Source organism: Labrus mixtus, chromosome 11 (genome assembly GCF_963584025.1).
Source record: "Labrus mixtus chromosome 11, fLabMix1.1, whole genome shotgun sequence".
Taxonomy (NCBI): domain Eukaryota; kingdom Metazoa; phylum Chordata; class Actinopteri; order Labriformes; family Labridae; genus Labrus; species Labrus mixtus.
Genome location: NC_083622.1, coordinates 26,245,064 through 26,272,072, shown reverse-complemented (window position 1 = coordinate 26,272,072; position 27,009 = coordinate 26,245,064). Strand labels below are relative to the sequence as shown.

Below are 27,009 nucleotides of genomic sequence, written 5' to 3'. Positions count from 1 at the left end.
GATAAAACACGTGAATATTAGGCTGCAGTTTGGTTTTGACATAGTGACATTTATTTTAATTGTACACGTGCACACTTAAGGTTTCTAACAAATTGTTGGTGTAGAAATGTAAATATTGAAATGGTTGACCACATGGATAATCTTACTACAGTTTATTATGCAATTAACACCACATGCTCCTAAGGATGTCATCTTTCATTGGCTTTATGCAATATTATGGTGATGACTACACAAAGCAGAATATATGGATATGTAAAATAGTGTACCAGTACTTGTGTGTTTACAGGGATAAGCATCTACATGAATAAAAATGAACATCATTTGCATATCAGTACAGATCTGACCAACAGGAATACATTTTGAAGACTTAAGAGGGCTTGATTTTCTTTATCTGCTTTTCTTTTCACACACACACAAAAAACTGTTACTCTTTGCACAGGACCGCTCAGGTTAAATCACCTGAGAGGGTGTGTCTCCTCCAAACCCCCCACCAAACCACCAACTCTCTCTCCACCCCTTGCATGTCAACGCTTCTTCTGGGCCCAAAACCAGTTTGACAGGCACCAGATCAGATTTCACTGTTGTCATCTTCTGCTTTCCTACAAGGTGAGAGAAAAGGGCACGGAGGGAGTAAGCAAGGCGGTTTGTGGGGGAATAAAAGCCAAAGAGACAAGAGGGAAAAGAGAGCAACAAAGAGGGGAGAAAGTCTCATGTCAAGGTTAAGACATAGACAAAATACAAAACATTTAAACCGTGTTATGAGAGAAAAACCTACTTTTGCTTCCTGTTGCACCTCGTGTCTGTGAAGACAATGTGAAATGGTTTTACACACATTAATACACTGTTATTTGATATTTTTAAAATCATTATTCTGAACAACAAGACTCATTGTAATCAGCTAATGCATTTTACTTCAACCCTGACTCAATTACAGCTAATAGCTTTTTCCACCACTGATTTATCTATGTTCTATCTGAGTGGTTTAAGGACTTACAAAGGATAGCTAGGAGTCCTGCACCAAACAACAGGCAGGAACAGACCAGGCCTCCGATTCGTAGCCTTTCATAGTCTGTAAGGCGATAATGGCAGATGTTTAGATGATGCATTTGACAAGCAGACAAAAAGTACTTAATTCAAACACATGCTAAAATTATTTATGAAAGTTATCATAAACATTTGAATCTGTTGTTTATAGGCATATGTTTGTCTACACTATTTTTGAACAATCACATTTGCTGTGGCTGATTGTGTTACACACATGTTGGCTTAAACACACAATACGTGACATGATGCACTGCATTTGATTTTAAGAATTAGGAGATATAATTGTCTGTACTTACTGTAAATAAATGGATCTGCAAAGGAAACACAAGATGAGGTCAAATAAGTAAGGGGTAAAGGACTTCCTCCTGATATAAAGATTTTAACCCTTTACACCGAGAAAATACTGACTGTAAAATATATAATGTAGCCCTTACTGCACATTGGATTATTTTCCTGAAATACCTTTATGTGCTTTTAAACATTTATTACAAAGTATTTCTTTACTCAGGAGGCCATCTAAAAACATTTTCATCCTACAAAGGTATTCAGAGGTTTGCAGGCCAAGCAATGCAAAAGACAGTTTAATTCTAGAGAAGAGGTCATTGTTACTCGGACAAAAGAAGCTAATTAATGTAAATTCTTCCCAAACCAGTTTCTTGACCAACCATTCAGAACAGAATTAGGGGAAAATTGAGTTTTGGCCTTACTTGCTTCAGTTTCCATGAAAAGGGAGAAGAGTACTGCAAAACAATAAAGAAAAAAAAAACAAATTTTAATTTTGTTGAGCTGTAGTCTGTTAAAGTGTGCGTCTCTCTTTATAGAAATAATGGCGCTTTGTGAGATTTTAATTAGACAAAAAAAAATAAAGGATTCCAGTGTTAAAAAAGTTCTCGGATCAGTTAGATTCTGTGTGTTGAAAAATTCAGACAAATGATATATTAAGTTGATAAATAAAATTGTATGTCTGGTTAAAAATGTTCTCCCTTCTATGTTCATTACAACACTGTATAAAGTCACTTGAGTTTATGGAACTAACCACTTTTGTATGGGAAAATCTTACATGTTGTATATTCACAGATTTTCTAATTTCCTGGTAAAAATTGTATATTTGTTGCACACTGATGGCCAAACGTTTCTGAAATTGACTTTATTTACCTGCCATAACAGCCAAAACATTGAGTTGTCCCATCTTCATCACAACTAAGAGTCAGAGAGAGAAAAAACAACTGATAAAGAAAGAAAGTTGAGAACATAATTGTGTGAGAGTACAACACAAAGACAGTGTTGATTTCCCCCCATCGCTTTCCCTTCTTTCTCTCACACATACACACATGAAGACACTACACAACATACACACATCTCCCTCTCCCCGGGAGGAGTGTCCTTGTTGTGTGAGAGGTCAACGTCTCGTCAGCAGGGATGCATTCTGGGTGTTTGGAGAGTAAACAGCTGATCATTTTTGTCTTGGGGCAAAACGCAGCAGGTGACCGGAAAACTGTCCTTCAAACACCACTCACATCGAGTCATGTGCTTTTCAGAATCGCCTAAGGGTATTTCTCTGGATTTCTACTTCAGATGAGATGTTTTTGATATGAATTTCAAAATATTAACATCGTCACATCAACGTTTTTTAGTGTTGTTCTACAATTGTAATGTACTTAACACACTGACAAAAGAAAACAGTCAGTCCTGAAATCATTTTTTTTACAAAGCATAAATAACAAAAGCAAAATAGCAAAAACATTATATTCATATACATTTCACTGACTGAACTTTCCTTATGTTTCTATTTAACATAAATTATATTTCCTAGCAAATGTCCAAAATAACAACCAAGTTTAGGAGACAAAGTGACAAGCAAAATGACTTTTCAGTGTCATCATTGTAACCTCTAAGTGACCTTGGACACCCTTGGGCCTCTGTGGAGGGGAGATTCACAGCATGTTTGAATTTTGAGTCCCTCACTGTCTTTAACTGTGTTTCTCTCTGTCTTAATGCTAGTTTCTATTCCTTCAAAAAAAATGTTCCCCGTCGGTCTCTGAAGTTTTGCACAGCAGCTGCATAGTGAACTTGACCGTATAAAACACACACATATACTGTTTTAACACATGTTCAGAAGATCAAAGGTGAAGCATCTATCTTTATAACTTCTTGCAAAGATTCACACTTTGCACCACATTTTCAAGACATGGACGTCAAATGAAAACCAAGATAATACAGAGACTCTGTGTCACTTCCTCCTTGTGGCCTTTGTCCTCTGTCACAACAGACTCAATCTCCACAGCTATCAGTTAGCATGACATTTACCAAGGTCAAACTGTACATAGTCATTTGTCTGTCAAACAGGCAGAAAGAGAACTACATTCTTATCCAGTATGGAAAATACCCAATATCAAAGAAATGTGAAACTAAAAGATAGCAAAATGCTTCATTTGTCAAATCCACATGGACAAGAAATCTGCCCTTTTAAAGGTCATATATTAGAAAAAAGAAGCATCACATTCACGATACAAATGGAGGAACTATTTTTGTTGTTCCATTAGCTTTTCTTTTCTTATTTTTTTTAAAATCTCAAATTCGTTTCATGCTCATTTGTAAAGGGACATGTATGGAGCAAGTAAACTTTTACCACACACTACATCATTTATAGCCTATCAGCAAATTTACAAAGCCTGTTCCTAGAAGTTTCCCAGAGTAATTCAAAAGATCATTTTTTACTATAAATTCCTCAACATGCCTCTTCCTGTTGACAGCTCTATCCTCACTAAAACCTCCAGTTTACATACAAAAAGATTTAAAAGAAAGATGACCTTGACCCTTAACCCAGACTGCCATCCTGCTTCTCTCCACCTCACCTGTGCTTACCTGAGCAGACGTTTGACGAGTTGAGGAGTGTGTGTGTGTGTGTGAATGTCCCAAGACAATGCCTGGTCAAAAGTGAGCATTTTTATATTTCACCTGAATAAGAAAGTCCTGCTCCTCCTCTTTGTTTGGGGTATAAACTTAAGAATGGGCATGTGAATGTTGTAGCCTATATAGGAAACCATGTTGTTCCATAAACATGAGGGAGTGTGCCTGTGAAGAACGGAGAAGCCGTTTTTATATACACACGATACACTTCGTTTGTCTCCCTGATCTTTGAGGCCATGTCAAGTATCTCCACAGTGCTACTCTCTCTGAGCATAAGACTGAACTGTGTTGGTCTCATGGTTGACAGGCAGTTCTATTTGTTAATGAACCATGGTCAGGAGGGAGGGGGTTAACATCAAGGATTGATTCACATCAAGCTGCATTAACTGGTGCTGAAAAATGAAGCCAATGTACCAAAACCTGCAGTTCCAAGACTGGCCACTTGAGGCTGGCTCCTAAGTGAGCCAGTTGCCATAGAGGTCGATGTTTTAATACAGTAATAAGGTTTACTACTGGGTAGAAAAATCTGATTTTTGTTTGTAAAACTTTTTTTTTCTATTCATGGTAGTGGGTACATCTTTTTTTCACTCACCAGTTTAAAGCATATCAAGGTTTAAGATTTAAGCTTTGAGGTTTTGCATAATGCAGACAATATGCCATTTTCCTAATTGTATTAAAAGATTACCGGTATCCAAAAAGGCTTTACACCAATTTACTCACTGAGTCAATTCTAGTTTTAATTTTTCAGCTCTAATTGGCAGTTGTTTGTGTTTACTGTACCTCTCTATTAGCTTGTGTATTGTTTTTCTTTCATGGGAGTCAGGGATGTTACTGGCTCAACTAGAGATGACAGCAGGCCATAATGAGATCCAGTTGGTTTTAAATTACCAGATTTGTGTTCTTCCCTCTCTATACCTCTCCTTTATGAGTTATGGAGTAAGAAGCAAGTCTGCTAAGTTCTCTTAAAAGCCTAATAAATTAAAAAGTTAAATCAGCAACAACCAACCATGAATAAAATATTATTCCGTGAGAAACACTGCACCTCACTAGCTTATTAGTCAGCTTATGGCATGAACTTAATAACTACATCTTTATATAGTTATATACCCCCAATCTTATATGGTCATTCTGGCACCAAAACAAGATGGCAATGGGACTATTCAATGGTAACTCAAGGCTAATTGAATAAAGTGCATCAGTTAATTGTGGCTATGTCTACTTTTTCTCTACAGTTTAACTGCCTCAATCTTACAACCGTTCTTTGAGATGGACCATTTCACATTTGAAAGTTGGTGGCTTTTAGTGGTTATTTATTGACTTCACAATACAATCGATACAATAGGACACAATATGAAGTGATATGAAATGAAACGAAACGAGATGATAAATGTGTGGTACATCATTCAACATCAATCAGTATGTTCACATGCACAGTTAAGTCTTGCTATTGTTATAGCTCGATTAGGTCATTCAAATGGACCACTATTCTTGATCCATTATCAAAGCTGTGAGGCAGAATTGATTTATTGAGAGAAGTATGTCCGCTCTGCTGTGATAGGTTGCGGTATGCCTCCTTTAAACTACCATTAGACCTTCATCAGGTTGACCTTTCTAAGTTTGCAAGAGGCAAACTGGTTGTATGTCAAGTGGTGAAAGTATGAAATACGAAGGCAGATGACACATGTGCATGTGAACATGTGAACGCCCATATCTGTTTGAGTCCGATTAAAGCGTATGCAAAAGCAAATCGAGCCCCAACGGCATCATTTTGGAAATTCGACTTAATATGATTTCAGTTGGACTAAAGTGCTTACATGCATTTTAAAGGTCCAGTTTTAGTCGGACTTACACAATAAATACACTTTTTTAACATCATGAAAAAGAACTGACTGATTCATATTCCCTACAATGTGTGTAAGAGGGTCTTTGTGAAGACTTATATGATTCATATAACCTATGTGTGCAGAAATTTGTGAGGACTTTTGCATGTGGCACACAGTGGTAACTATTTATACATTTTCCTGTCATACACTGACAAAGCTGAGGCATGCAGCAGACTCTTAACTAATGATAATACTATGAGGAGAGATGAGACACAGACTCTGTAGTTCTATGTGTGTGTATGTGTAATTGATAACACACTAATTTGACAGCCGATAGAGTGGTAAATAGTCATGACATAAGAGAGACAGACAAGAGATAAAACATACAGTCTCTCACTTATCCCCAACACATTTCTCACATGTGAATTGACTTACTTCCATGGATAGCAAATCTTCGTCTCCACACAACTTTGAAATAATAGAATAGGTCCCTTAAAATGGCGTTTCCTTGTTTAGAGTCAATAACACACACATGGAGAAAGTGAAGGGCTCTTTGTCCTCACCGTGTCTGTGCGCTGTTGCTGCGTCAGTTTGTTAATAAGAGGTTAAATAAAGGTCACTTTGTTCCATGTCAATAGCTCGTCACTGATACAATTACAGGCGCCAGAGAACACAGAGAGAGGATGCTGAGAGTTGTATTTCATCCAGTGTATGAAGGAGAAAGGATATATCTGTTATAGGTGAAAGTTAAAATATTATATATCTTGACAACACACCATACATCACCCCCAGCGCTGAGGGATTCTCAAGATATTCTCAACGTTATTTTTATTATGCAAAATAATCTTTTGCTAAATATGACATTTTTTTCTCTAGTTTAAATGCAGCTTTGTGAAGTGCGTCACTCAGATATACCTACTGTAGTGACATAGCACATTTTTCAGCAGGACGTGTTATAAATAATATCATATATCTTCGTGGATGTAAGGAGTAATCGTTAATTGTGTTTTCACTCCAGAGCAAACTTTGCTTTTCTTATTTTTAATGTGGCAGGTAGACTATGGCTTTGTCTGTTAAGAACAAACAATTGATGCTCGTTGCAGCATTGACCCCCCTCGCCGTGGAAAAAACTAGGGGTTAGTTGTAGGTCACTTGTAATGGTTCAAAAGTTGTAAAGTCATATGATTAACTTGTGACTAATTAACTTCTATTGTAATACTTTAACTAAAGTGTCATGAGATAGTGATCAGTGAATTCATCATAAGTAATTCATTATCTACTAAAGGTCATCTTAAAGAACACACTGAACAATGTAGGTTAGCTGACACACACACGCGCGCACACACACACACACACACACGCGCACACGCACGCACACACACACACACACACACACACACACACACACACACACACAAACACACACACACACACACACACACACACACACACACACACACACACGCACACACACACACACACACACACAGTCTCTGTTATGATGGTATTTGTGCTGTTTGTCCATAAACAGTCAGACTGAAGGTCTAACAGCAGGTTGTTAGTGTCTGTAGCAATGAGTGAGATTCAGTCAGTCAGCACATAAGAGAGCTTCATTCAGACCTGATGGAAACTTTCAGGTAAAAGATAGTGATTCTTAAAATATTCTTACGTAAGATTTTCAAGAAATTATCTGAGAACACTAAAAAAATGGATCCTTTACTCTAAGTGTAGGGTCCCCACATGACAACAACTTTGTGTATTTGGAGAAAGAGATGACAAATGAGCCAAGAGCTGACGGACTGAATTATTCTGTAAATAAAACTCGATTCCTTATTTTTTCATGCAAACACCAAATGTAGCCAATCAAAGTCTCAGATTATGTCTGTAACACTTTCAGAAACAAAGAAATTGGGAAAGAGAATATGTCAGAAAGCTATCATGGAGCGAAGCGGGGTGTAGCGGAGCAGCTGAATCAACACATTGCTTCGTACAATCTCTGTTGTATCAAATAAAGATGAGGCAGAATTTCCTCCTGCTGATTGCCGTGTGTGTGTGTGTGTGTGTGTGTGTGTTTGTGTGTGTGTGTGTGTCGGTGTCGGTGTGTGTGTGTGTGTGTGTGTGTGTGTGTGTGTGTTTGTGTGTGTGTGTGTGTGTGTGTGTGTGTGTGTGTGTGTGTGTGTGTGTGTGTGTGTGTTTGTGTGTGTGTGTGTGTGTGTGTGTGTCGGTGTGTGTGTGTGTGTGTGTGTGTGTGTGTGTGTGTGTGTGGTGTGTGTGTGTGTGTGTGTGTGTGTGTGTGTGTGTGTGTGTGTGTGTGTGTCTTTCTTTCTTCTGGCCCTCCGTGCTGCTTCATCAGGTCACCACACACAGTCTGGGGAATGCAGACCGCAGTCAAAGAAGTAGAATAAAAGTTGTAATTGTTTAGTGGTTCATTTTTTTATTGAATTGTTTTATTTTATTTTTCATTTTCAAAAGTATAAAAATACTATGAATTACATATCTTTTAATATTTTTCACAGGAGATGTATTAATGCTCACACCCTCAGAACATGTATGTTCATTTTTAGATGATAATTTATCAGTTGGTTATTTGTTTTGTCGGATTTCCAGGAAATTAATATATTTATTTCAACATTTTAGTACCAATGCTAATAAAGCTAATGTGATGAAGTCACACTGAATCTAAAAAGCTACAAGCTACTTCTCTCTTTTTATACAAATAGAGCATGTTTCATATAATTGAGATTTTAGCCATGCAGGTCAACAATATGAAATGTCAGTGTCCGGCCTCTTGACACTTCCTTTTCATTTTTTTAAACCTTGCATTTCTACACAGAAGTGATTGGAATGATCTGGTTTTAAGAATTTGGTTAAGGGTAGTCTGATAATATATATTTTAAATCAAATGTATTAAAGGGACCACAGGTTGCTCAGTACAGTGCAGCATGGACAAATTAGCAGGTTTCAGATTCAAATTTAACTTGTGTGTGTAGCTATTCCGATGACTTTAAAGCCATGGTAAATGAGTAAATAGGTAGTTTCCTTCGATTATAAATGCATATTGAGGTATCTGCATTTTACAACAACTTCTGCCTCTGCTACATTGTGCCATTTATTCGAAATAAGACAACTTAGTAGCTGCTAAACACTTTGGAAATCTAGTTCCTCACACAAGCTGTTGTGTCAGGGGTTCACCACAAGGGGGCAGCAAAAATCATCCAATTAATTTTTCACCGGTCAATTTTCAGCATCTAGCTTTTCTTTCACATTACAGGAAAGCAGAAAGTTACCGAAGAGATCTTAAGACATAAACCTCCTCGTCACATCATCTAATTAAAACTAGTCAGTATTTAAAAGGCTGGCAGATAACTTTGAGAATCAGTGTATGCTTGTGTGAGCATTACAACTCAAGTCTTTGCATTTGTGTGTGCGTGAATGCATGTATGCACATAATGACATCATTATTTATCGATGATTGTTTTTGGTGCACCTTTCTCTTTTTCTTTGTTTCATCCAATCAGGGATCGATTTCAGGCAGAACAAAAGTGAGAGTCAGTCATATGTTTTTTTTTTACAGTTATAACTTTATTTGAGTTATAGATGACACAGGCAGCAAGCTCTGTTTTGAAAGTTTGTGTCTATAGGCCAAAAAGGAAATAAAAATAGATTGCACAATTAACATAGTAGCAGCATAACATCAAACACATGCATCAATTCACGATTGAGATCTGTATGGCTAAGGTCCACTGTACTTTGACTTTATGCAAATACAAGCACTGTGAAAGCAAGGATTAGGACCATTAACTTCTGAATGCAAATCTACAAATACTTAACTCTGCATCGTGACATTACACTCACTTTGCTACCTTGTTAAATAAAGAAACAACATTTTGTTTTAAGGATATTTAAATGAATATAAAGTGCAAATTATTCTCATGATAAATAAGTTTTAGTTTTACAGTTGTTTTTAGAGTCAGGTCTTTCAAAGAGAATATTTCTCTTTGTAACGTAGACTTAGAGCAGCTTATCTTCTGTTCCTCATTTTCTGTCTGCATGTGGTCATTTTGTGATCACTAGTTCAGCACTTTCATAACATCTCTGTTACCACAGACTGCAGCAGTCAGTAACTCATCTGACAAAGGATTGATATTTTTAGAAGTTGGACCAGAGGAAAAAAAAATCCAGTAATTCAGACAGACTTTGTTTTGAAAAACACAAACAGTAATCTTATTGATTTCTGCACAAGCTTTAAAGTTTGAGCAACATTAGCGAGCACAATCACAAATTGTGCACATGTTTTATAAAGTATATACTCTATTGGCTCAAATAATGATGGCAAAAGAAAAAAGGGAGGTGAACTACAAGTTCTGACTTGGACAGACGGACCTTGGATCAATCCAGATTAAACTTCACTAAAATTGGTCAAAGGATTTAAAACAAAACAAACTGTTCTGGTGAATGAAGCACAACTATAAGTATGATTTACAAAGTAACATTTTCCTCTCCTTTTACTCCTTTGTTACAATTGTTGTCGTATCACCTTCTGCTTGATTCCCCCCTATAAAGAAAAAAGAGAGGGACATTTCTTATCTTTTTTTCATTGGGTACTTCATACACTGTATTTGTTATAATACATTTAATTAGTGTACTTACTGAAGCACTCCTGGAAGGTCTCAGATCGTTGCAGCGTGATGTACACAAGAACAACCACCAACAGCATGCCGAAAAATCCCCCAATGACACAACCAATGAGAATGGCATAGTTTGTGCCGTTATCTAAGAGTAATGAGAATGGGATGGATGGAGGGAAGGATTGTGATAAAGCAAAAAAAACAACAACAACAGCATAAGAAAGTTCATCTTTGCATCAAGATATCTAAGAATGACACAGCTCGCTCTGACTGAATGGCTGCTCTATTCCACCTATTTTAGAAGGAAACACATAAGAGTTGAAGGGGACTACATGATTTCAGTTTGTATTTATGTTGTGATGGACATGCTTGATGAAAAGAACAACAATTTGATGCTCTGTCACTTCCTCTATGTTTGTCAATAGAACATAGAATAAGATTTATTTAGCGAAAAAGATACTATATTTCAAAATCAGTAAAGAAATGAAAGGTGCTGTTTTGTCTAAAGGGGTCCATATAAGTGACACATTGTCGATACAGGGGTCTCCTGAAGGGACACAAACTTTAAGTTCCTCACAGGATCTTTAACAATAGCTCTTTCAGTTAATGCCAAAATGTCAAAATGGCTGAATTACAGGAATAGAAATGATAAATGATAAAAATGATTCAGCATGGCTTTAAACATATAAAACGATTAACGAGTCTTTACCATAAACACGTAGAACAGCAACACGTTTGTCAGGATTGTTTGACTGTTGACATTCAACTCGTGTGCCGTTGTCAGAGAAAGAAGTTCCCTTGATGGTCCAAACAGCCAAAGACTCCCCATCCTTCACTTCACAGCTGCCATAGAGAGCCTGAGAGAGGACGGTGACAATCAACAAGATTCAAGTTTACAGTGTTCACTTATATGTCTTTACACTTTTAATACGTCCAAACCTGATTAAAACAACACTCTGTTGCAGATGGGTGTGAAAAACTCTTTTAGTCTTGACACTTACACTTCTACATTAAAAGATTTCAAGAGGGCATTTAAACCACACATGTAGCACTGCAGGTAACAAACATAACTCACAACCTAATGCTGTATTCTTCTTCTCGTGTGTGTTGCATTTGACCCCATATTGTGTTTGAATTTAGTATGACATCCAGTTGATGCACATCTTTCTTCCACTAATTCTTCTTCTGCTTGTGTTGGGTATGATTGTTGAATCTTGTGCAGGAAAGGCTGAGTCTGTCACAATATGGACATTTCAAATATGCTTGAAGAATCTGAGCCCTCGTAAAATGTTTAGTCAGATATGTCAGATATGATTATTTTAGCACTTATGTTCACCAGACAGACGAGAACTAATGTGTTCTTCTTTGAGAAATTCAACAAAAATGGTCAGAAGGTAAATACTATAGTGTTATATATCTTTTTATGCCTCTAAAGATTTACTTTCTACGTTCAAATGCTTTTAGAGACTCAGACTGTAATGCATCCCACCACAAAACAGCTATCCTTCCATAATTGATGTTTTATTCTTCTTCATTCTAAATTAACATCCAATCAGGAGAAGTTGCTGTGTGAGCTGTTTTACAATCTAAATCAGTTCTCTTTCAAGATCGAGATCATAGACTGAGTACAATGTTAAAAATGTTGTTAATGTTTGAATTCTTACACTGACTTTGAAAAAAAAAAAGTTAAATCCCGGGAAATATAGGCCTATACAATTTGCAGTAAACGAACTAGCTGTTCTGGGAAATGTTTACTCCCCCAATTGTGTGTGTGTGTGTGTGTGTGTGTGTGTGTGTGTGTGTGTGTGTGTGTGTGTGTGTGTGTGTGTGTGTGTGTGTGTGTGTGTTTGAATGGGTGCGTTTATCACAACCTTACCTGGGGGATGTCCTCCATGTGGCCTTGAGGGCAGGTGAGACTGTAGTTGCCATGTCTGCTGTAGAGAGTGAAGGTGAGGTTTGGAGAGGTTACAGGGACTCCACAGTGAAACACTGCAGGTTCTCCCACAGCCACTCTGACGTCAGCTGGACGTGTGCGGTACTCCAGCCCGGCGGGGTTCGGTGCTGAAGTGGTGGTGGGGCTACTGGTTGTGTTTAGAGCTGAAACAGTGGTCAGGTGTTGATTATGAAACAGAAATGAACAGATAAAATCAACAGAAACACCACAGAACATACTCAGAGATCATACAAGATAAGGGAAACAGTTAAACACACTGCACACAATATAACAATGTTATCAGATCTTTGTGAGTTAAGTTTTCTAAGAACAAATAAAGCACCTGTGAGGATTTATCAGGTTGTGTGGATTTTGGCGCCCCCTGTGGACAAAGTGAGAAGATTTTTTTTTTGTCTTTGCTGATCTTGTCTTGTCCTTCCTCTTGACCTAACATGTGTAGGTTGTGCTTTATGTAAAATAAATCTCAACCTGCTTTATTTTTAATGTCTAATGCACAACTCACACTTATTCTCTAGCTAGGAAAAAATGTATAAAAGGCATGCTGTCACTCCCTTTATTTGACACTTACTCTGCATCAGAGGATGCATGTAAATAAAAATAATTTTATAGAAATAATGAATTTTCTCTCTGAGTGTCGAGTGTTGTTTTTGTAGTTCACCTCATGGCATAAATAAGAATTTCAGCCTGTTGTGTTACCAGCAAAAAAAAAAACCTCCTCACAATAGCTTTAAAAGCTCCAGATGGCCTTGTTGTTTATCAGAAACACATGTGCAAACACAAACGCACTCTCTTCCCTATAATTTGAATATGCTAATGAAGGGAAACTTGGGTTTCCCTGAAAGATTTCCATGGCAGGGTTGGAACATTCTTGATGCAAACATTTGTTGATTAAATTTTCACTGAAAATCGAACAAAACCGAAGATCTATGTCTCTCTGCACACTGGGAACTTCCTGCTTTGACTTCTTCTTTCAGGTTATTTCTGGCTGTTCTAAGAATGTGTTGATGATAATGTCAGTAAGGTGTGGAAACCTACGCTTCACTCGTATACGTCTTTTATGCTAAATAGTTGCTGTGGTTATTTACCGGAGGAGGGTGTGGAGATCTGGAGCAGAGCCAACAGCAGCAACCACAGACGATTCACCTTCATCATCTCTACTCTCCCCCTCTTCTCCATCTTTTTCTCCACTCAGTGTCTTTTAGCACATCAATGCAATTGTTTAGAAGATGTAACTTAAACTTTGATACAACAATAAAGAAAATACATCGCATCATGAAATGTACTTTTTCTACATAGACATCATCGTCAGTGAATGTTGTTGAATAAGAAAGAGAGGTGCAGAAGATGGATACCTGAGGGCAGATAACAAGTTAAATATAATGTCACACCTTAATTTAGATACAATGATTCACTGCCTCATACAAAAGAGCTGAGAGTATTTTTGGATACTTCAAACAGGTTTTTTTTTGTAAAGATGACGGTGAGAAAGAATCATTGTAGTCTATTTAAAATATGTAGAATATATCTTATTAACATTGCACTATCAGAGTTACAAGTGGTTGGCCTATGCAGTGTGAGCAGTAAATCAATTAATCAATTCTTACTATTTTTCAAATCGGTGCTGTAATCCTGTCATCCACAATATGACTTATTTATCCCTAAATCTAAATTATCTCTCATATGATATATGATATATGGAGTTGATGGAAAATTCTACCATGAATCATAAAGAAACTCTGAGAAACTTAAAGTGAAAAACACTGACCACAAAAAGAACTAGAAAATCCCCAGCAGGTCAGCAGGAAGCTTCCTTATTTGTAGATTGTGATGATTCTCCTTTTAAAGTAAACAAAAAAAATAATCAGCTCCTTAGATGCCTCATTAAACTATTATTCCGATACAGATCAGAGTCTATATTATCTCCTGACAGTGCGACTCTCTCTCCAGCGCTCTCGGCCTGTCTGTCTCACTCCATCCTCCCGCTCTAACCAGGAACGATATTAATAACAACAAGGCCTCTGAAGGAATGTGGCCATTCTCTTGATGCATGGGATGGATTTCTGCAAATGCAAAAACAAACAGGTTGAGCAGGACGGGCCCAAGCCAATGGTAGCTGCTGGGAGTAACATCAGTCGGCCTTCCTGAAGCCTCATTTACTTTAATCTCAGTCACACACACTGGTGCACACACACTGGTGCACACACAAGCTACCTGTTATCCCTCCATCCCTATGCCACACTCCAACCCCCCCCCCCCCCCTACTTTCCCTTAGTATTGTCTTACAGAATGAGCTTTAAATACTTGCAAAACAAAATTTTACTTTCAAATACGCGTTCGTTCTTTCTTGAAGGGCACAGCTTGGCTCTCACCATTGCTTGAAAGCAGTTGAGAGCAGTGACGTCAGTAAAGCTTCATTAATGTAAAACCTTTAAAAACACACATCAAGTGGTCCAAACACACATAAATGAACAAATACACAAATTATTAAAAAAAACAACAACACAAAAGGTTAAAGGGATACTTCACCCATTTGCATTAATCTTTGTATCATTAGAAACCTGGTAGTATTTTTGAATGCATCTCTCCCTCATTTTCCCCTGAGATGGGAAATCTTTGTATTTCTAAGTCTGAAAAGAAGTTTCCAGTGACGCAATAATCATCATTTTGCATCATCGGAGGCTGTTGAGGTTAGCAGGATGAAACTACAAAGCTAGTTCCTCATATTTTCCACCACTGAAGCTACAGACCAATCACAGATCAGTGGTTAGGAACTCACTCCCAGAATCAAACTCAACGTCCACCATATTGCTTGGAAGCTATGCTAACAGGCTCTATGGAGAAAGCTGATAAGAACCGACAATGGCGAAAAAAATATGTTTTTCAACTTCAAACTGATATGGATGAATGGGATTTTGAAGGTCTTGTGCTCGAATCGGGTGTTCGTGGCTATCGCTATGAACCGCAATATGGCGGCAAGGCAGCTGCAGCCGAGCCGGCGGCGGTGAAGATGAGGAGCCGGGGGTGGCTCGATCTGGGGCGGACTGGTGGTGTCGGTGCTCTCACTGTTTGTCTATGGACACAGACATAGAGTCTGTTTTCTGCCAGGAATTTCTAAGATGCTAATTCCTCCTGGAAGAAATCTCTGAATCAGTTGAGGAAACGGTCTTATGTGTTGTAGTAAACGTCTGTTGAGGACCTTATTGGGAATGGCCTGCGGTGCGGTGCATTCTGGGAGTTACAACATGAAAGCTAGCATGATGATGTAAAGCAGGTTTGTTTACGCACTAGTTTTGGTGAAGCCCGTTACCATGCTAACTTTGGCTTGCTAACAAAAGGGTGATACAGTAAATGTTTTGAAGGAATTTTGTAGAATAGATGAAACGTCAGTGAATCAATGTCTATAAACTTTCTTCTGGGGATTGAGAAAATCTTTAGGCTAGCTGATTTCCTGTTGAGAGACATTTATCTATCACCACCGTGTAGTATCCACCAAATATCTGGAATGTCAGGATACTTTGACTGATTGGTTAGTGCAGCTAAACGTTCATCATCTAAAAGTCCTGACTGTTTGTAACTCTCAGTCTGGATCAAACACTGACATGTTGAACGTCTCATGACTAAGTGCTCTTTTTGAGTGCAAAGCTGTTCTCCTTTATCCAATGATTAAAAACACTGCAAGGCCCTGGAGATCATTATGTTTTAGCAATTGCCTTAAAAAAAGAAACGTTTGCTAAATTAGGGAAGTATTTCAGAAGAAAAAACAGAAAACATGCGGTAAATTAACTGAAGCAAGAAGTGTCAACCCCAAGTTCTCCATTTACTGACACGTAGTGTTAAAAATATTCAAATGATTCAGAGAAACAGAAAACTCCTCCTATGATATGGTTATGATGTACTGCAGTTTACAGAGCATCGTGCTCAGGAATAAGAACCTTATTTTTGATCAGCTTGAGACTGCCTTATGTCATGCCCACTTATGAAAGATAAAAACAAATCACAGCCTTTTGCTTTTTGTTGCTGATTTGAAGAAGATGATCGCTTTCCTGGTGCTTTCATTTCTCGGAGCAGGTAAGCAGTTACTTTTTAATACTAGATGAAAGATTTATTAACTGTATCTAGGCTGTTGCATTGTTTTTAAAGTGTTTCCATCCATTCGGACTGTTTCCAGCCATCACATGCTCTTTCAATACAACAATAGATCAACTTGTGAATGGCGATTTTATCTATGGAGCTCTCTGTGTGTAGGATGAACCAGGCAGGACAGGTTAAGATTGAAAAAAGACTGAAAGTGATCAATGATTCAAAGTTTATTTGTATATTAGCAGGTACATGTTGTTATCTTATGTTATGTTGTTAATTTAGTCACAATTTATGGATTTATGTCATGATGTACACCAACAACTTTTGTCTAAAAGAAATTGAAAAGTTGATCACAAAAGAATATTTGCCACATCCCATTGAAAAGTGTTAAAATGAAAGTTTTTTGGAAAATATATATTGTGTTTTGTGTTTTTTTTTCAGCAAGCTAGGGGCAAAAAACCCTATTATTTAGTTATAACATATGCAACACAACAGTTTAAACTGTGTTTGTTGTGTTGTGTTGTTTTTATTTTATCTTGGAAGGAAGAGCCCGTGATTTCATCATAATCCTTTTCATTCAAAACAATTCACACCCTTTAAAGTTTTCAAGTCACTTCTAAAGATTGTTGTTTATGTATAATTTTGCTTGTTTTTCCTGCAAAGGTTAATTATATGTTAAACACAATGCATGACATCTTTCTGATCTCTGTGCAGGAACTGTGGGTGCTGATAGGGATGTGACTTTCGAAAACCCAAATCCATGCGCTGTGGAGGGGTCGTCTGTGGAGTTCAGGTGCTCGTACAACTACCAAGATGGACAAACTGTTAGAAAGACTGAGTGGTACAAAGGGGAATTAAAAAATGGCGTCTGGATACGTGTGAAGCTCTCAGACCTTCCTTCATATCGAAATCGCTTTGAATTCATTGGTGACCAGCAACACGACTGTAGCCTGGCACTCCATGACCTGCAGCATATTGACACTGGGTATTACTACTTCAGGTTTGACACTGACATGTTTGGGTGGCGCAGTAAGACTTCAGTGTATCTCTCTGTCACAGGTACATTTATTCTACAATGAGCTTTATTCTACACTTTACAGTAGATATATTTAACTTTTCTTAATATGATGTTCTCTGTTTTTTTAAACTTGGGATATCAAGAGCTGCATGCCAGAGTGTACCCTGACACTGTGAGAGCAGGAGACAGCGTGAGTCTTCAATGTAATACATCCTGCCATCTTAGCAGCACAGTTTGGTTCAAAGATGGACACCCAGTATCCAAACCAGAGTTCCAGGTTCAGGCAGAGGATGCTGGGAATTATTTTTGTGCAGTTGAAGGGCAGGAGTCAGTGCAATCGGAACCTGTAGCTCTATATGTTCAGTGTAAGTATGGAATAGTTCAATATTCTAGACATAAATGTTAGGGTAAATATGACTACAAAGGTACTATACAAGTGTAGTCCATTTAGTACTGTGTATAATGATCCAGAATTAGATGTGAAAAAAATATGACCTACAACTCCCATGTTCATTTATTAGATAATAAACTAAATCCAGCAGCTAGTTAGCTTGGCCTTGCAAAAAGACATAAACAGGGATGTACAGCTAGCCTGTGTCCAGTAGTTAGCTACAATCAAGGGGGACATGAGAAGACATTAAAACACAATGTCCATCTTTACATGCAGTTGATGTTCTGTACAAATGAAGCCAAAATATCCCCCACAACATGTGCGGACATATTGCACTTGTTACATGATTTTGTTAAGCTAGTTAAGCTGTTGACTAAGCTGTGGTTTTGTTCTCCTGCCCCTTTCAAAACACAGATTTAACTTATAAGGACCCTCACAGTTAGTGTTTGTCATGTCTCCTCTCTCTTTTCCTTTATTCTTTTTTATGATCAAATAACTTATTCAAACTTAAATTCTAAAAGTAATGCACAATTGGAAATAAATCAGCGCAATTGGAATCATCATTTTCTATTCTGATTCTGATTTTCTAGTTTGATCCATGTCCCACCTGTTAACATGAAGGAGGCAGAGTTCATGACCTATACTTCAGCCAGTCAGGATGGGGAGCTGGATGTTTTGGCCTCACTTTTAAGGAGATGTTGTGTTCATTTCTTTTATACAGTCTATGGGTTTTACAGTCCTTAAGTGAGTGTATCAAACGGTTTCTGTGTTTATTTTACAGATCCTCCTCTGAATGTGTCTGTCGAGGTGACTTATCCTGATAGCCAAAATGAGAGCAGCAGTGTGAATCTGACCTGCAGCAGCTCTGCTAACCCTGCAGCACAAAACTACACCTGGTTCAGGAGGACAGCTTCTCCCAGCTCCGGCTCCAGCTCCATGTTCCAGGTGGGCTCAGGACAGGTGATGTCTCTCCCCTCTATGCATGTGAACCACACTGGACTCTACCTCTGCCAGGCCAGGAACACAGTGGGGGAAACCAACTCAACTGAGGTGCTGCTGACCATAAGTGCCAACAATCATGGTTTGTTTCACTTAGGAGTCACAAGAAATCACACAGAGATAAATAAAGGTCACAATCTCCATTTTCAATAATCAACTATAACTCTTACTAAGTTTATTTTATCAAAACAATCTAACATATGGCTGAACTTTTCATGCAGAGCTTTGGAGTTCTTTATCATTAAGCCAAGTCATCCTCCTGATTGGAGTCAAAGTAGTAATTTTGGTGGCTCTTACACTGGTTATCATCTGGGCTGGGTAAGTTCAGTTATGAATAAAATGTTCTTAACTTGTGACTCTCAGATATTGCTGTTTTTCTTGTGTTTTACATGAATTTCAAAGAATTTACTATGAAAGCTCTTCTCGTTTCATTTTAAAGGAGACATATACGTATAAAAAATGAAGAGGTGAGAAAAACCCCAGCCCTGTTTAAATAAATTATGACCAGTGTTTTGTGTGAAATTGTCTAATTTGCCCTATTATGTTTCAGGAGAACGACCATGACTATGAAAATGAAAGCACTGGAGTATAATGGATTAAAAAGACAGGCCTGGCCTGCAGGAAATGTCTGTTTAAGCATCTCAGAGACGAGTGATGGCATTTAAATGACACGCTGCCATGTAACTTGGCATAAGTCTGTGACTTGTGTTGTGGATGGAGAGCGACTACAAGAACTGGAGGAACAGCTCAGGAGCAGGTTATTCTTCTTTCTTATTTCCTCTCTGTGACACATGAAGAGACATGTAAGAGTATCAAATGTTATCAATAAGACATCACTGCTGTTCCTTTCATCAAAGAAAGACCTTTTCGGAGAAGCACAGTGAATTTTATTGAACAAAAAAAGGCATTATAATTCTAAAAGCTATGCTTTACCATAATGAAAGTGGAGTGGGCCAATTCATGTTTTATTGTTATCTCTATGCCATCGTGTTTAGTTCATTTCATCAGAGTTTGTGTCCTGTGAATGTTGTTCTTGATCTACTTTTAGTGATGTGACAAGTTAAACCATTGTTGTAAAACCAGAATATGCTGCCCCCTTCAGTTGAAACTCATGTACATCAATGTGAGGACTTTTAAAATAAAGATCATTACAATTATTTGTATAATTTACCTGAACAATTTCCTCGTAAGGTTAGGGCTTAAGTTGGTTAAGATTGTATTTTAAGCTTTTATTATATCAGTATACTTGCAAAAAAAAGAAAGAAAACAACACAGCCTTAATTTGATGGATGCAAAGAGTAAGAGTGTCTTAGAGAAGGAAGAATCACTATTTAATTGTCTTGTCATTAAATAAAATTACTGCCATTTGTATACATATAAACCTGTTATATTCAAAAGTTAAATATAAATGCTGGCTGCTGTAATGAAGTGTATGTGTTATTCAAGAGTTTGATCATGCAATAAACATACTTATCTTATTTATGAGTCAAGCTTCTCCTTAAACATTTGACAATTTGAAACTGACATAAAAAAACAAGGCTTTTCATCATATCTAGGTTCTGACATACTCTCAATGTCACTCTTAAAAGTGGTTCATAAAACTTATTTTGGACAAATCTCATGACACACTGTGTAGCCTTCGATATTTATATATGCAACAATAATTAGCTCTGTTTCTTTTTTTTTATATCATGTAAAAATAAACAGTTCATTCGACTGAAAAACTGCCTTCTCGTAGATCCACTGATTTTTTTAAACTGCAATGTAAAGCACTGTTAAAAAGAGAACATGCAGGCACCAATAAACTACTATTTTCACTATTTTCACTATAATACAGAAAATAGACAAATGCTATATTCTTAAAATAGACTAACGGGTTGATGTTTAAGTTCATTTTGTACATGTATGTCCGGCTGTAAGAGTCACTGTCCTGCTGGTTTCTCAACCTCCTCCACATCTCCTCAGGCTCTGGTCTGTGTCTGTGTGAGCCTTATCGCAGGAACAGTTCACCCCAAACCACACAGCCCTCTCTTCCAATAGCATTTAATTGGATCATTAGGATCATATTTTCCATCATCATCATCATCATCATGCTCATCATCACAAACAGGCTTTCAGGCTGGACATTGCTCATACAGTACTTGCTTTGTGTCCATGCTTACAAACAGCTCTGGATGTCTTCTTGTGGTCTTTTGTGACAAACTGTCAAGGGTGTATTTAACTTCACATCGGACACTGTCTCAATTCAAACAACCTCAGCACGGCCCTTTTTATTACAGCTTGGGGATAATAAGGGCTTAGACGGTCTAATTTCTCATTTATAAATTCAGATTTTAACTTGAAGATGGCTAGGTGTATTCCTTGTAGCAGCATTTAGCTTCTCCCACAGCACAATTGTATTTAAATAAATTGAACAAAAAAAAATAGAACATCATAAAAATAAGAGTTGCTTCACTTCCAGCAATTTTCTAATCAAACTGTCAGCCGAGTTCATCCTCTTTCAGCCGACTGACCCCCAGGACTTCAGTGATTCAGCTCTTTGTCCTGAGCATGTGCAGTAGAATCAGCCACATCTCTGTGTGAAATAACACCACTGTCAACAGGATTTAAAGCTGTCTCTTTTTCTGTAGACACAATTTCAGTAATGTCCGACCAGGCTGAAACGTGCTCTAGTTTCAAGGTGTTTCCACATTAAATGTACACAATGCATGAAGGCAAACACACAAGATCGAGGGTATTGAGAAACAGTTAATACCTCTCTTGAGTTATTGGAGTGAAATAAAAAAAATGTCTCTTGTCTTTTGTGTGTCTGTCATCTGTTTGAAGTTTGCACACAACAGGCCGTGGTCTTGCTGAGTCCTTAAGATGCATTAGTCGCTGTGAGGACATATGACTGGTTTCTCGATGACTTTCGTCTCCTGAAAGGACAAACAGATGATTCCTCATTCACATTATCGAGTTATTCCTGTCTTGATTTATTTTTCTTGACACGTAATAGAAACTATAAACCAATTAAATGTTTTAGGATAATATTTTATCCTCTGAATCTGACTGTAAACATTCCCCTTTTACAGTCATTTGATATCAGACATGATTGACATATCTAACCATGTCAGTCCAATCAACAACCTGTGAAACATACTACTATGAGTGGTGCATCAGGGTCCTTCAGTATCGCTTCTTGTTCGGTTGTGCATATAAGGTATGTCTTTAACCACACATTTTACATATGCCAGGTTTACTGAAGCAGTGACTTTTATACCAATTTGATCTTTTTGAACAATCCAGCTACAGCCCCTTTCCTTGAATGCTTAAATTCTGTTTTTGTTATTGGTTGTTAGATGAGCAAAAAACTCACCTGCTCAGGAGAAAGGCCACTGTGGCTATAACAACCAGCAGAACTCCGATGGTCACTCCGATCATCACCCATCTGCCTCCTGAAGACTCTGATGGGGTTAATGCTTTAGTGGACAGAAAGGAGATGAGATAAGACGACACTCTCATGAAGTATCTAAACTACAATGTGCATGGGACAATCTAGACCTGGGACCAACGCTGATCTAGTTATCTGTTTTAGTTACAGACCAAAAGTTAGCTCCTTTTCACACATGCACTCCTGACAATTTCAAGAAAATTGAGTTCAGTCTGCCTCCTGAAACCTTCCTGAGCTGTTCATCCACATGTCTTTCACTGAAGGAGATTTCCCATGTTGGACAGGAGAAGAAATGGGGTGGGACGGGTTCCAGGAGGCAAGAAATGATGTACAAAAACAACAAACGAGGAGCACTCTCGACAGTTAAACACAGTAAAAGGTGCACGACACCAGGTTTCTTTTATCTGGGTAAGGCAGCAACAGCAACAGCAACGGACGCGTTTCGGCACTATAGGCCTTCATCAACGTTCACTGAACTGATAAAAGAAGCCTAAAGGACATTTGTAGTTGACTTTTTGTCTCTTTCAAGAAATGATGCAGGTAAGATGCTGCTGAAGTGACGGGGTGTAATGTTTTCAATGGCAATGCAACAGAGTTATAAGCTTTTGTGACAGTTTTCCTTTAATCACTGTTATGGGATTTAGTCACAGTATCAAGGAAAGAGTGGAAATTAACATACTGGTGAGCAGAAAAGAGTATGAAGCAGCCTCTCTATGTGCACACATATCACACCGGTTTCACGACAGTCACATGATATGAACGTCATCCCCGGTTCACTCAGTAGCGGTTAATATTACTGACTTTTACATGCTGCATTCTTACTCAGCTCCCCCTTACTTCTTATAGAAATCTTACTTTGGCGCTGGCAGAAAAAAATGCAGGATGAAGTCCGAGTGAAAAATCCGTAGTGCAGTGCATGTGTGAAAGGGGCTTACGACTATTTTTTTGCAGGGTTATGGAGCATGCAGACTCTTTATTGACCCACCTCTGGAGCTCATGAGTGTCACGCTGAAAGTCTGTGATCCATGTTTGTTATGTGCAACACAGCAGTGCAGTCCTGGCTCCTTGGTGCTGCTGAGCGTCGGGGCTCTTCCTGTCTGTATGGCTTGATAAAAGCTTTTGTCTGATGTAGGGAGACATGCTGCACCCGTGTACCAGGTGTATGTGTGGACAGGTGGGTTAGCATCACTGCTGCAGGTCAGAGTCACAGGAAGGTCATCTTTCAGGTCAAAAGAGGGTGAGCCTGATACAGTCGTGTTTCGAGGAGAGTCTAGACAGGGCAGAGGTCAGTAACACATGCTTCTATGAAAACATTTACTACACTATAAAAACCATATGGGGAAGTTTCTTTAGCCAAAGATGAATTTCTCAAGAAATAATCTAATTCTAAATGATAAGTGTAGCAATCGCTTGGTGAGTTATTTTTCCTTCCTTCTTTTGTTTTCTCTGTTTCTGTTTCTTTTTTTCTTTCTGTTAACTGTCTCTCATCTTTGTCTGTCTATTTTTCTTCCTTTATCAGTTGGTCTATGTGTCTTTTTTCTGTCCGTCTTTCTTTCTTCTGTCTTTTTTACTTTCTTCCTGTCTTACTGAATTTTGTTGTTGGGTTGTCTTAAGTCTGACAATCTGTCTTCTTTTCTTTCCAGCCATCCTTCTTTTTGTCTTTCTTGTCCACAAAACGTGAAATATTGACATGAATACCAGTTCAGGATCAAACTCTACTCACACTGGACATCAATGTGCAGCATTGTTGAGTTTTGCACTTTATCTCCGGTCTGTATCTGACAGAAGTAGCTGCCTGAGGCCTCAGATGTGATGTCGCTGACGCTCCACACTTGGTCGGTGTGTTTCAGGCTGCTGCTCGTGCTCTTGTACCATCTGAAACGAGTCTGTGGCGTGGCTGCAGGGCTGGAGCAGGCCAGACGTAAGGTCCTGCCTTCTGTGATGTCACTGGATGGACTTGCTGACACTGAGACTGCGCTAAAGGAGTCTGCAGAAATTAAGAGTTATAAGAGAAAAATAAACCTTAAATACACATGTGAATTCAAGTATTGCAAGATCATGTTTTTTTATTGGAATCCAATACGTCCTCGATGTGCCCAAAAGTTTAGGTCTTTGCAAATCTATCACAAGATCGAGTTCAGATTTGAGAGATAAATTCCTCTTTAATGCATTTTGAAAATTTTTTTCAATAATCTAATTACTCTAATTATTTCATTTATAGACACTAGGTCTGAAAATATTGTTATCAGCCTTTAAACCTTATTTTGAGTAATGCATTTTCATAGTTGTGTAAAGTAAGAAACATGAAGAAATTGTGGACATTTGAAGGGATGAGTTGAACTCCTTCCTTTTAGTTTCTTTCAAAAACACTAAAAGGTCTTGTAGTGTGAACGTCCTTATCACGATTCAAAGAGGTTTTTTTGACCATCTAGCTGGTTTAATTTCTTAAACTAGTATTGTTTTTAATTAGCTGTAAAGCTGTCGTGTCATTTCTGTTCATACAGTTTTGATAGTTTGATTAATCAAAGTTACAGGTCGTCATTTACAGACGGCATGGCAACGGCATGGCAACAGGAAAACAACACGAGTATGACTCAAGACAGAAGTTTCTCAACGAGAAGTCTTTGACGCAAAATGACAGCTGCACTTCCCCACACCAACACACACAGAAAAGAATTAGCTTTATGTCTGCACTAATACTTTGAATCATTCTAAAACCGCCTAATTTTAACAAAGTAAAGACATGTTACAGATTTTCTCGGACTTGCATAAAAAAAATCTACATTATTAACTGATTATTATGTCTTACTGAGTTTACACTTTGTGCATTTGTGGTGAGTTTCAGTTCTGTAAATAACAGATCATTACACAAAGGAAGTGGTTTAATGGAAATAGAATTATGCTCAAACTCTTTTTGCCTGAATAAGAATAAAACTGATGTGAGTTTCGAAAGTACAGATACTGTAAGTGTTTTCTGTTTTATTCTGCAATCCATACTGCAGCAATACAAACAAGTATGACGCTTCAGACAGTCAGGATAGTGAGAGGTTCAATGAGAGACAGGAAGAGACAAAAACTGTCTCAACATAAAGGAACGACACATAACAGGACACTGTGGTTTGTCTACCATCATCATTAAAAAAGTCTAAATGAATGACTGATAATTGTGATGATAATGCTTTGGGACAAGTATTTATCACAATGAGGTTGATATAGAGTTGATCAGATAATATATTCCTACCTGCCACCAGCAGATGTACACCTCTCTGCTCCGGCATCTTCTGTGTCGGGTGGCTTGTGATGATGTAAAACACGTAAGCTCCGCTGTCCGACTGCCTCAGATCAGAAATCCTCAGAGAACAGTTCTTTGTTCCTGGTCGTCCCAGGTACTCCACTCTGCTCTGGTAGGATGGATCAGGGAAGATGCCATCGCTGTGGAAGACATAGCTGAGACAGACATACATACTGACAATTAGATACTAGGTCTGTCTCAAACATATATGAGCTCTGTGTGCGACTTAAATGATACCTAGGTGTGATACAGCGGCTGTCCTCGAGACACCACATCTCAGACAAAACTTCTCCTCCAGCCTGAGGGGGAACATTACATTTTCCATTACTGTCTGGTTAAAAAAACACACTACAGAGTTTCCTGTGGCTGCTAACAAAGCCCTCTTTGTTGAATTACCTGAGCAGAGGTGGTTTCATTGGAACTTTGGGGGTAGTCATAGGAACAAGGAAATACCACTGAGGAACCACTCACAACGCAGATAGGACTTGAGGGGAGACGAACTGACCAATCACCAGCAATAACACCTGAAGGCCAGAGGATATGTCACTACAGTGGAACTACTGAGTCACATTCAAATTGTGAACCATTCCCTCATAATTCATATATTCTTAATAGATTTAGTTTAAAATAAGTCACTTTTGTAAATACACTTAAATATAGGCCTATAGGCTACTGTATGCAAAACATATTGTTACCACACTGCATAGGCTAAAGTTTGATTTTTACATGGTCTGATAGCTTTGACTGTTGACACAGACAGATGTTTGGTCAGCTGATCCTCACTTTGCTAAATATTGATGAAACCATGATGCTCTTACCTTTTAGACAGACTGCAACCAGCAGCCAGATTATTTTTGCAGCTCCTCCAACCATATTCTCCTCTTGTAGTTGCTATAACTTGTCCACTTTCCCTCTCCTTCCTCTACCTCTCTTGGACTCTTGTCACTACTCTTTAGTTCAATCGGTCAAATGTAAGCTTTTCTTCTTAAGGAACAAACTGTTAGGCTATAGGTCAGATTGTTCAACTACCCTTTATTTCCTCTTCTAAAAGGGAACTGTGGAGATGACTGTGGTTGACTGACACTAAAAGAAACTCAGAAGACACAAAAAGTTTGCAGAATCCGTTTTGAGGCATCAAAGTTGCTGTGGCCTTGAAAAGTAGACAATAACTGACATCCTTATAACATCCCTGTGAACATGGTTTTATTTCTTATTATTTACACTTGTGGGACAGTGTGTTCACCTGGAGCAGGTCTACAGACTCCGTGAGGGCTCTCACGCAGGGACGTACGCTGACGTCACATGTGCCCCTCTTGTGTGCTTAGCTGACCGCTCTCAGGACGACCACACAGACCGACTGAAACTTCGGAGAAACTTTTTCTAAATTTGTCTAAATAACTCAAAATCATCCAAATGTTTATCTCTGTTTCATTAAAA

At 38.2% G+C, this 27,009-nt stretch overlaps 3 protein-coding genes and 1 long non-coding RNA gene across 5 annotated transcripts; 1 reads left to right on the top strand and 3 right to left on the bottom strand.

Moving 5' to 3' along the window:
* Positions 1 to 28: 28 nt before the first annotated feature.
* LOC132984321 (uncharacterized) lies at positions 29 to 4,055 on the bottom strand. Its single transcript, XR_009674912.1, has 5 exons — positions 3,910 to 4,055; positions 2,200 to 2,244; positions 995 to 1,784; positions 776 to 800; positions 29 to 599 (listed from the first exon to the last, which is right to left on the bottom strand). It is a non-coding gene; the product is annotated as an uncharacterized LOC132984321 (long non-coding RNA).
* A 5,825-nt stretch (positions 4,056 to 9,880) lies between these two features.
* LOC132983129 (uncharacterized) lies at positions 9,881 to 14,381 on the bottom strand. The gene is made up of 6 exons (XM_061049370.1): positions 14,125 to 14,381; positions 13,445 to 13,554; positions 12,282 to 12,502; positions 11,115 to 11,262; positions 10,428 to 10,550; positions 9,881 to 10,332 (listed from the first exon to the last, which is right to left on the bottom strand). Exons 2-6 carry the CDS (start codon positions 13,533 to 13,535, stop codon positions 10,283 to 10,285), a joined length of 633 nt encoding a protein of 210 aa, XP_060905353.1. The 5' UTR covers positions 13,536 to 13,554; positions 14,125 to 14,381; the 3' UTR covers positions 9,881 to 10,282.
* Positions 14,382 to 15,672: 1,291 nt separating this feature from the next.
* LOC132984316 (B-cell receptor CD22-like) lies at positions 15,673 to 20,325 on the top strand. Of its 2 annotated transcripts, none has more exons than XM_061051113.1 (7): positions 15,673 to 16,427; positions 17,154 to 17,498; positions 17,601 to 17,822; positions 18,630 to 18,929; positions 19,069 to 19,165; positions 19,287 to 19,314; positions 19,398 to 20,325. In XM_061051113.1, the coding sequence occupies exons 1-7, from the start codon at positions 16,391 to 16,393 to the stop codon at positions 19,437 to 19,439; spliced, it is 1,071 nt and encodes a 356-aa protein (XP_060907096.1). In that variant the 5' UTR covers positions 15,673 to 16,390; the 3' UTR covers positions 19,440 to 20,325. The 2 variants fall into 2 exon arrangements, with proteins under 2 accessions (XP_060907096.1, XP_060907095.1); XM_061051112.1 differs by having other exon boundaries at positions 15,710 to 16,427; positions 18,630 to 18,977.
* Positions 20,326 to 20,874: 549 nt separating this feature from the next.
* On the bottom strand, positions 20,875 to 26,916 carry LOC132984315 (B-cell receptor CD22-like). The gene is made up of 8 exons (XM_061051111.1): positions 26,391 to 26,916; positions 25,969 to 26,096; positions 25,810 to 25,871; positions 25,522 to 25,727; positions 24,004 to 24,267; positions 23,266 to 23,550; positions 22,206 to 22,308; positions 20,875 to 21,765 (listed from the first exon to the last, which is right to left on the bottom strand). The coding sequence occupies exons 1-8, from the start codon at positions 26,443 to 26,445 to the stop codon at positions 21,708 to 21,710; spliced, it is 1,161 nt and encodes a 386-aa protein (XP_060907094.1). The 5' UTR covers positions 26,446 to 26,916; the 3' UTR covers positions 20,875 to 21,707.
* Between the last annotated feature and the right edge of the window lie 93 nt (positions 26,917 to 27,009).

Excerpts from the sequence above, each read along its gene's own strand:
- LOC132983129 (XM_061049370.1), bottom strand. The coding sequence starts at position 13,535 with ATGGAGAAGAGGGGGAGAGTAGAGATGATGAAGGTGAATCGTCTGTGG. Across the intron at positions 12,503-13,444 it reads GATCTCCACACCCTCCTCCG|CTCTAAACACAACCAGTAGC; the intron begins GTAAATAACCAC and ends CCACTGTTTCAG. Across the intron at positions 10,333-10,427 it reads GACCTTCCAGGAGTGCTTCA|GGGGGAATCAAGCAGAAGGT; the intron begins GTAAGTACACTA and ends TTTTCTTTATAG.
- LOC132984316 (XM_061051112.1), top strand. The coding sequence starts at position 16,391 with ATGATCGCTTTCCTGGTGCTTTCATTTCTCGGAGCAG. Across the intron at positions 19,166-19,286 it reads CTGGTTATCATCTGGGCTGG|GAGACATATACGTATAAAAA; the intron begins GTAAGTTCAGTT and ends TTCATTTTAAAG. Across the intron at positions 19,315-19,397 it reads TACGTATAAAAAATGAAGAG|GAGAACGACCATGACTATGA; the intron begins GTGAGAAAAACC and ends ATTATGTTTCAG.
- LOC132984315 (XM_061051111.1), bottom strand. The coding sequence starts at position 26,445 with ATGGTTGGAGGAGCTGCAAAAATAATCTGGCTGCTGGTTGCAGTCTGT. Across the intron at positions 26,097-26,390 it reads GGTTGCAGTCTGTCTAAAAG|GTGTTATTGCTGGTGATTGG; the intron begins GTAAGAGCATCA and ends TCTGGCCTTCAG. Across the intron at positions 25,872-25,968 it reads ATGAAACCACCTCTGCTCAG|GCTGGAGGAGAAGTTTTGTC; the intron begins GTAATTCAACAA and ends GTTCCCCCTCAG.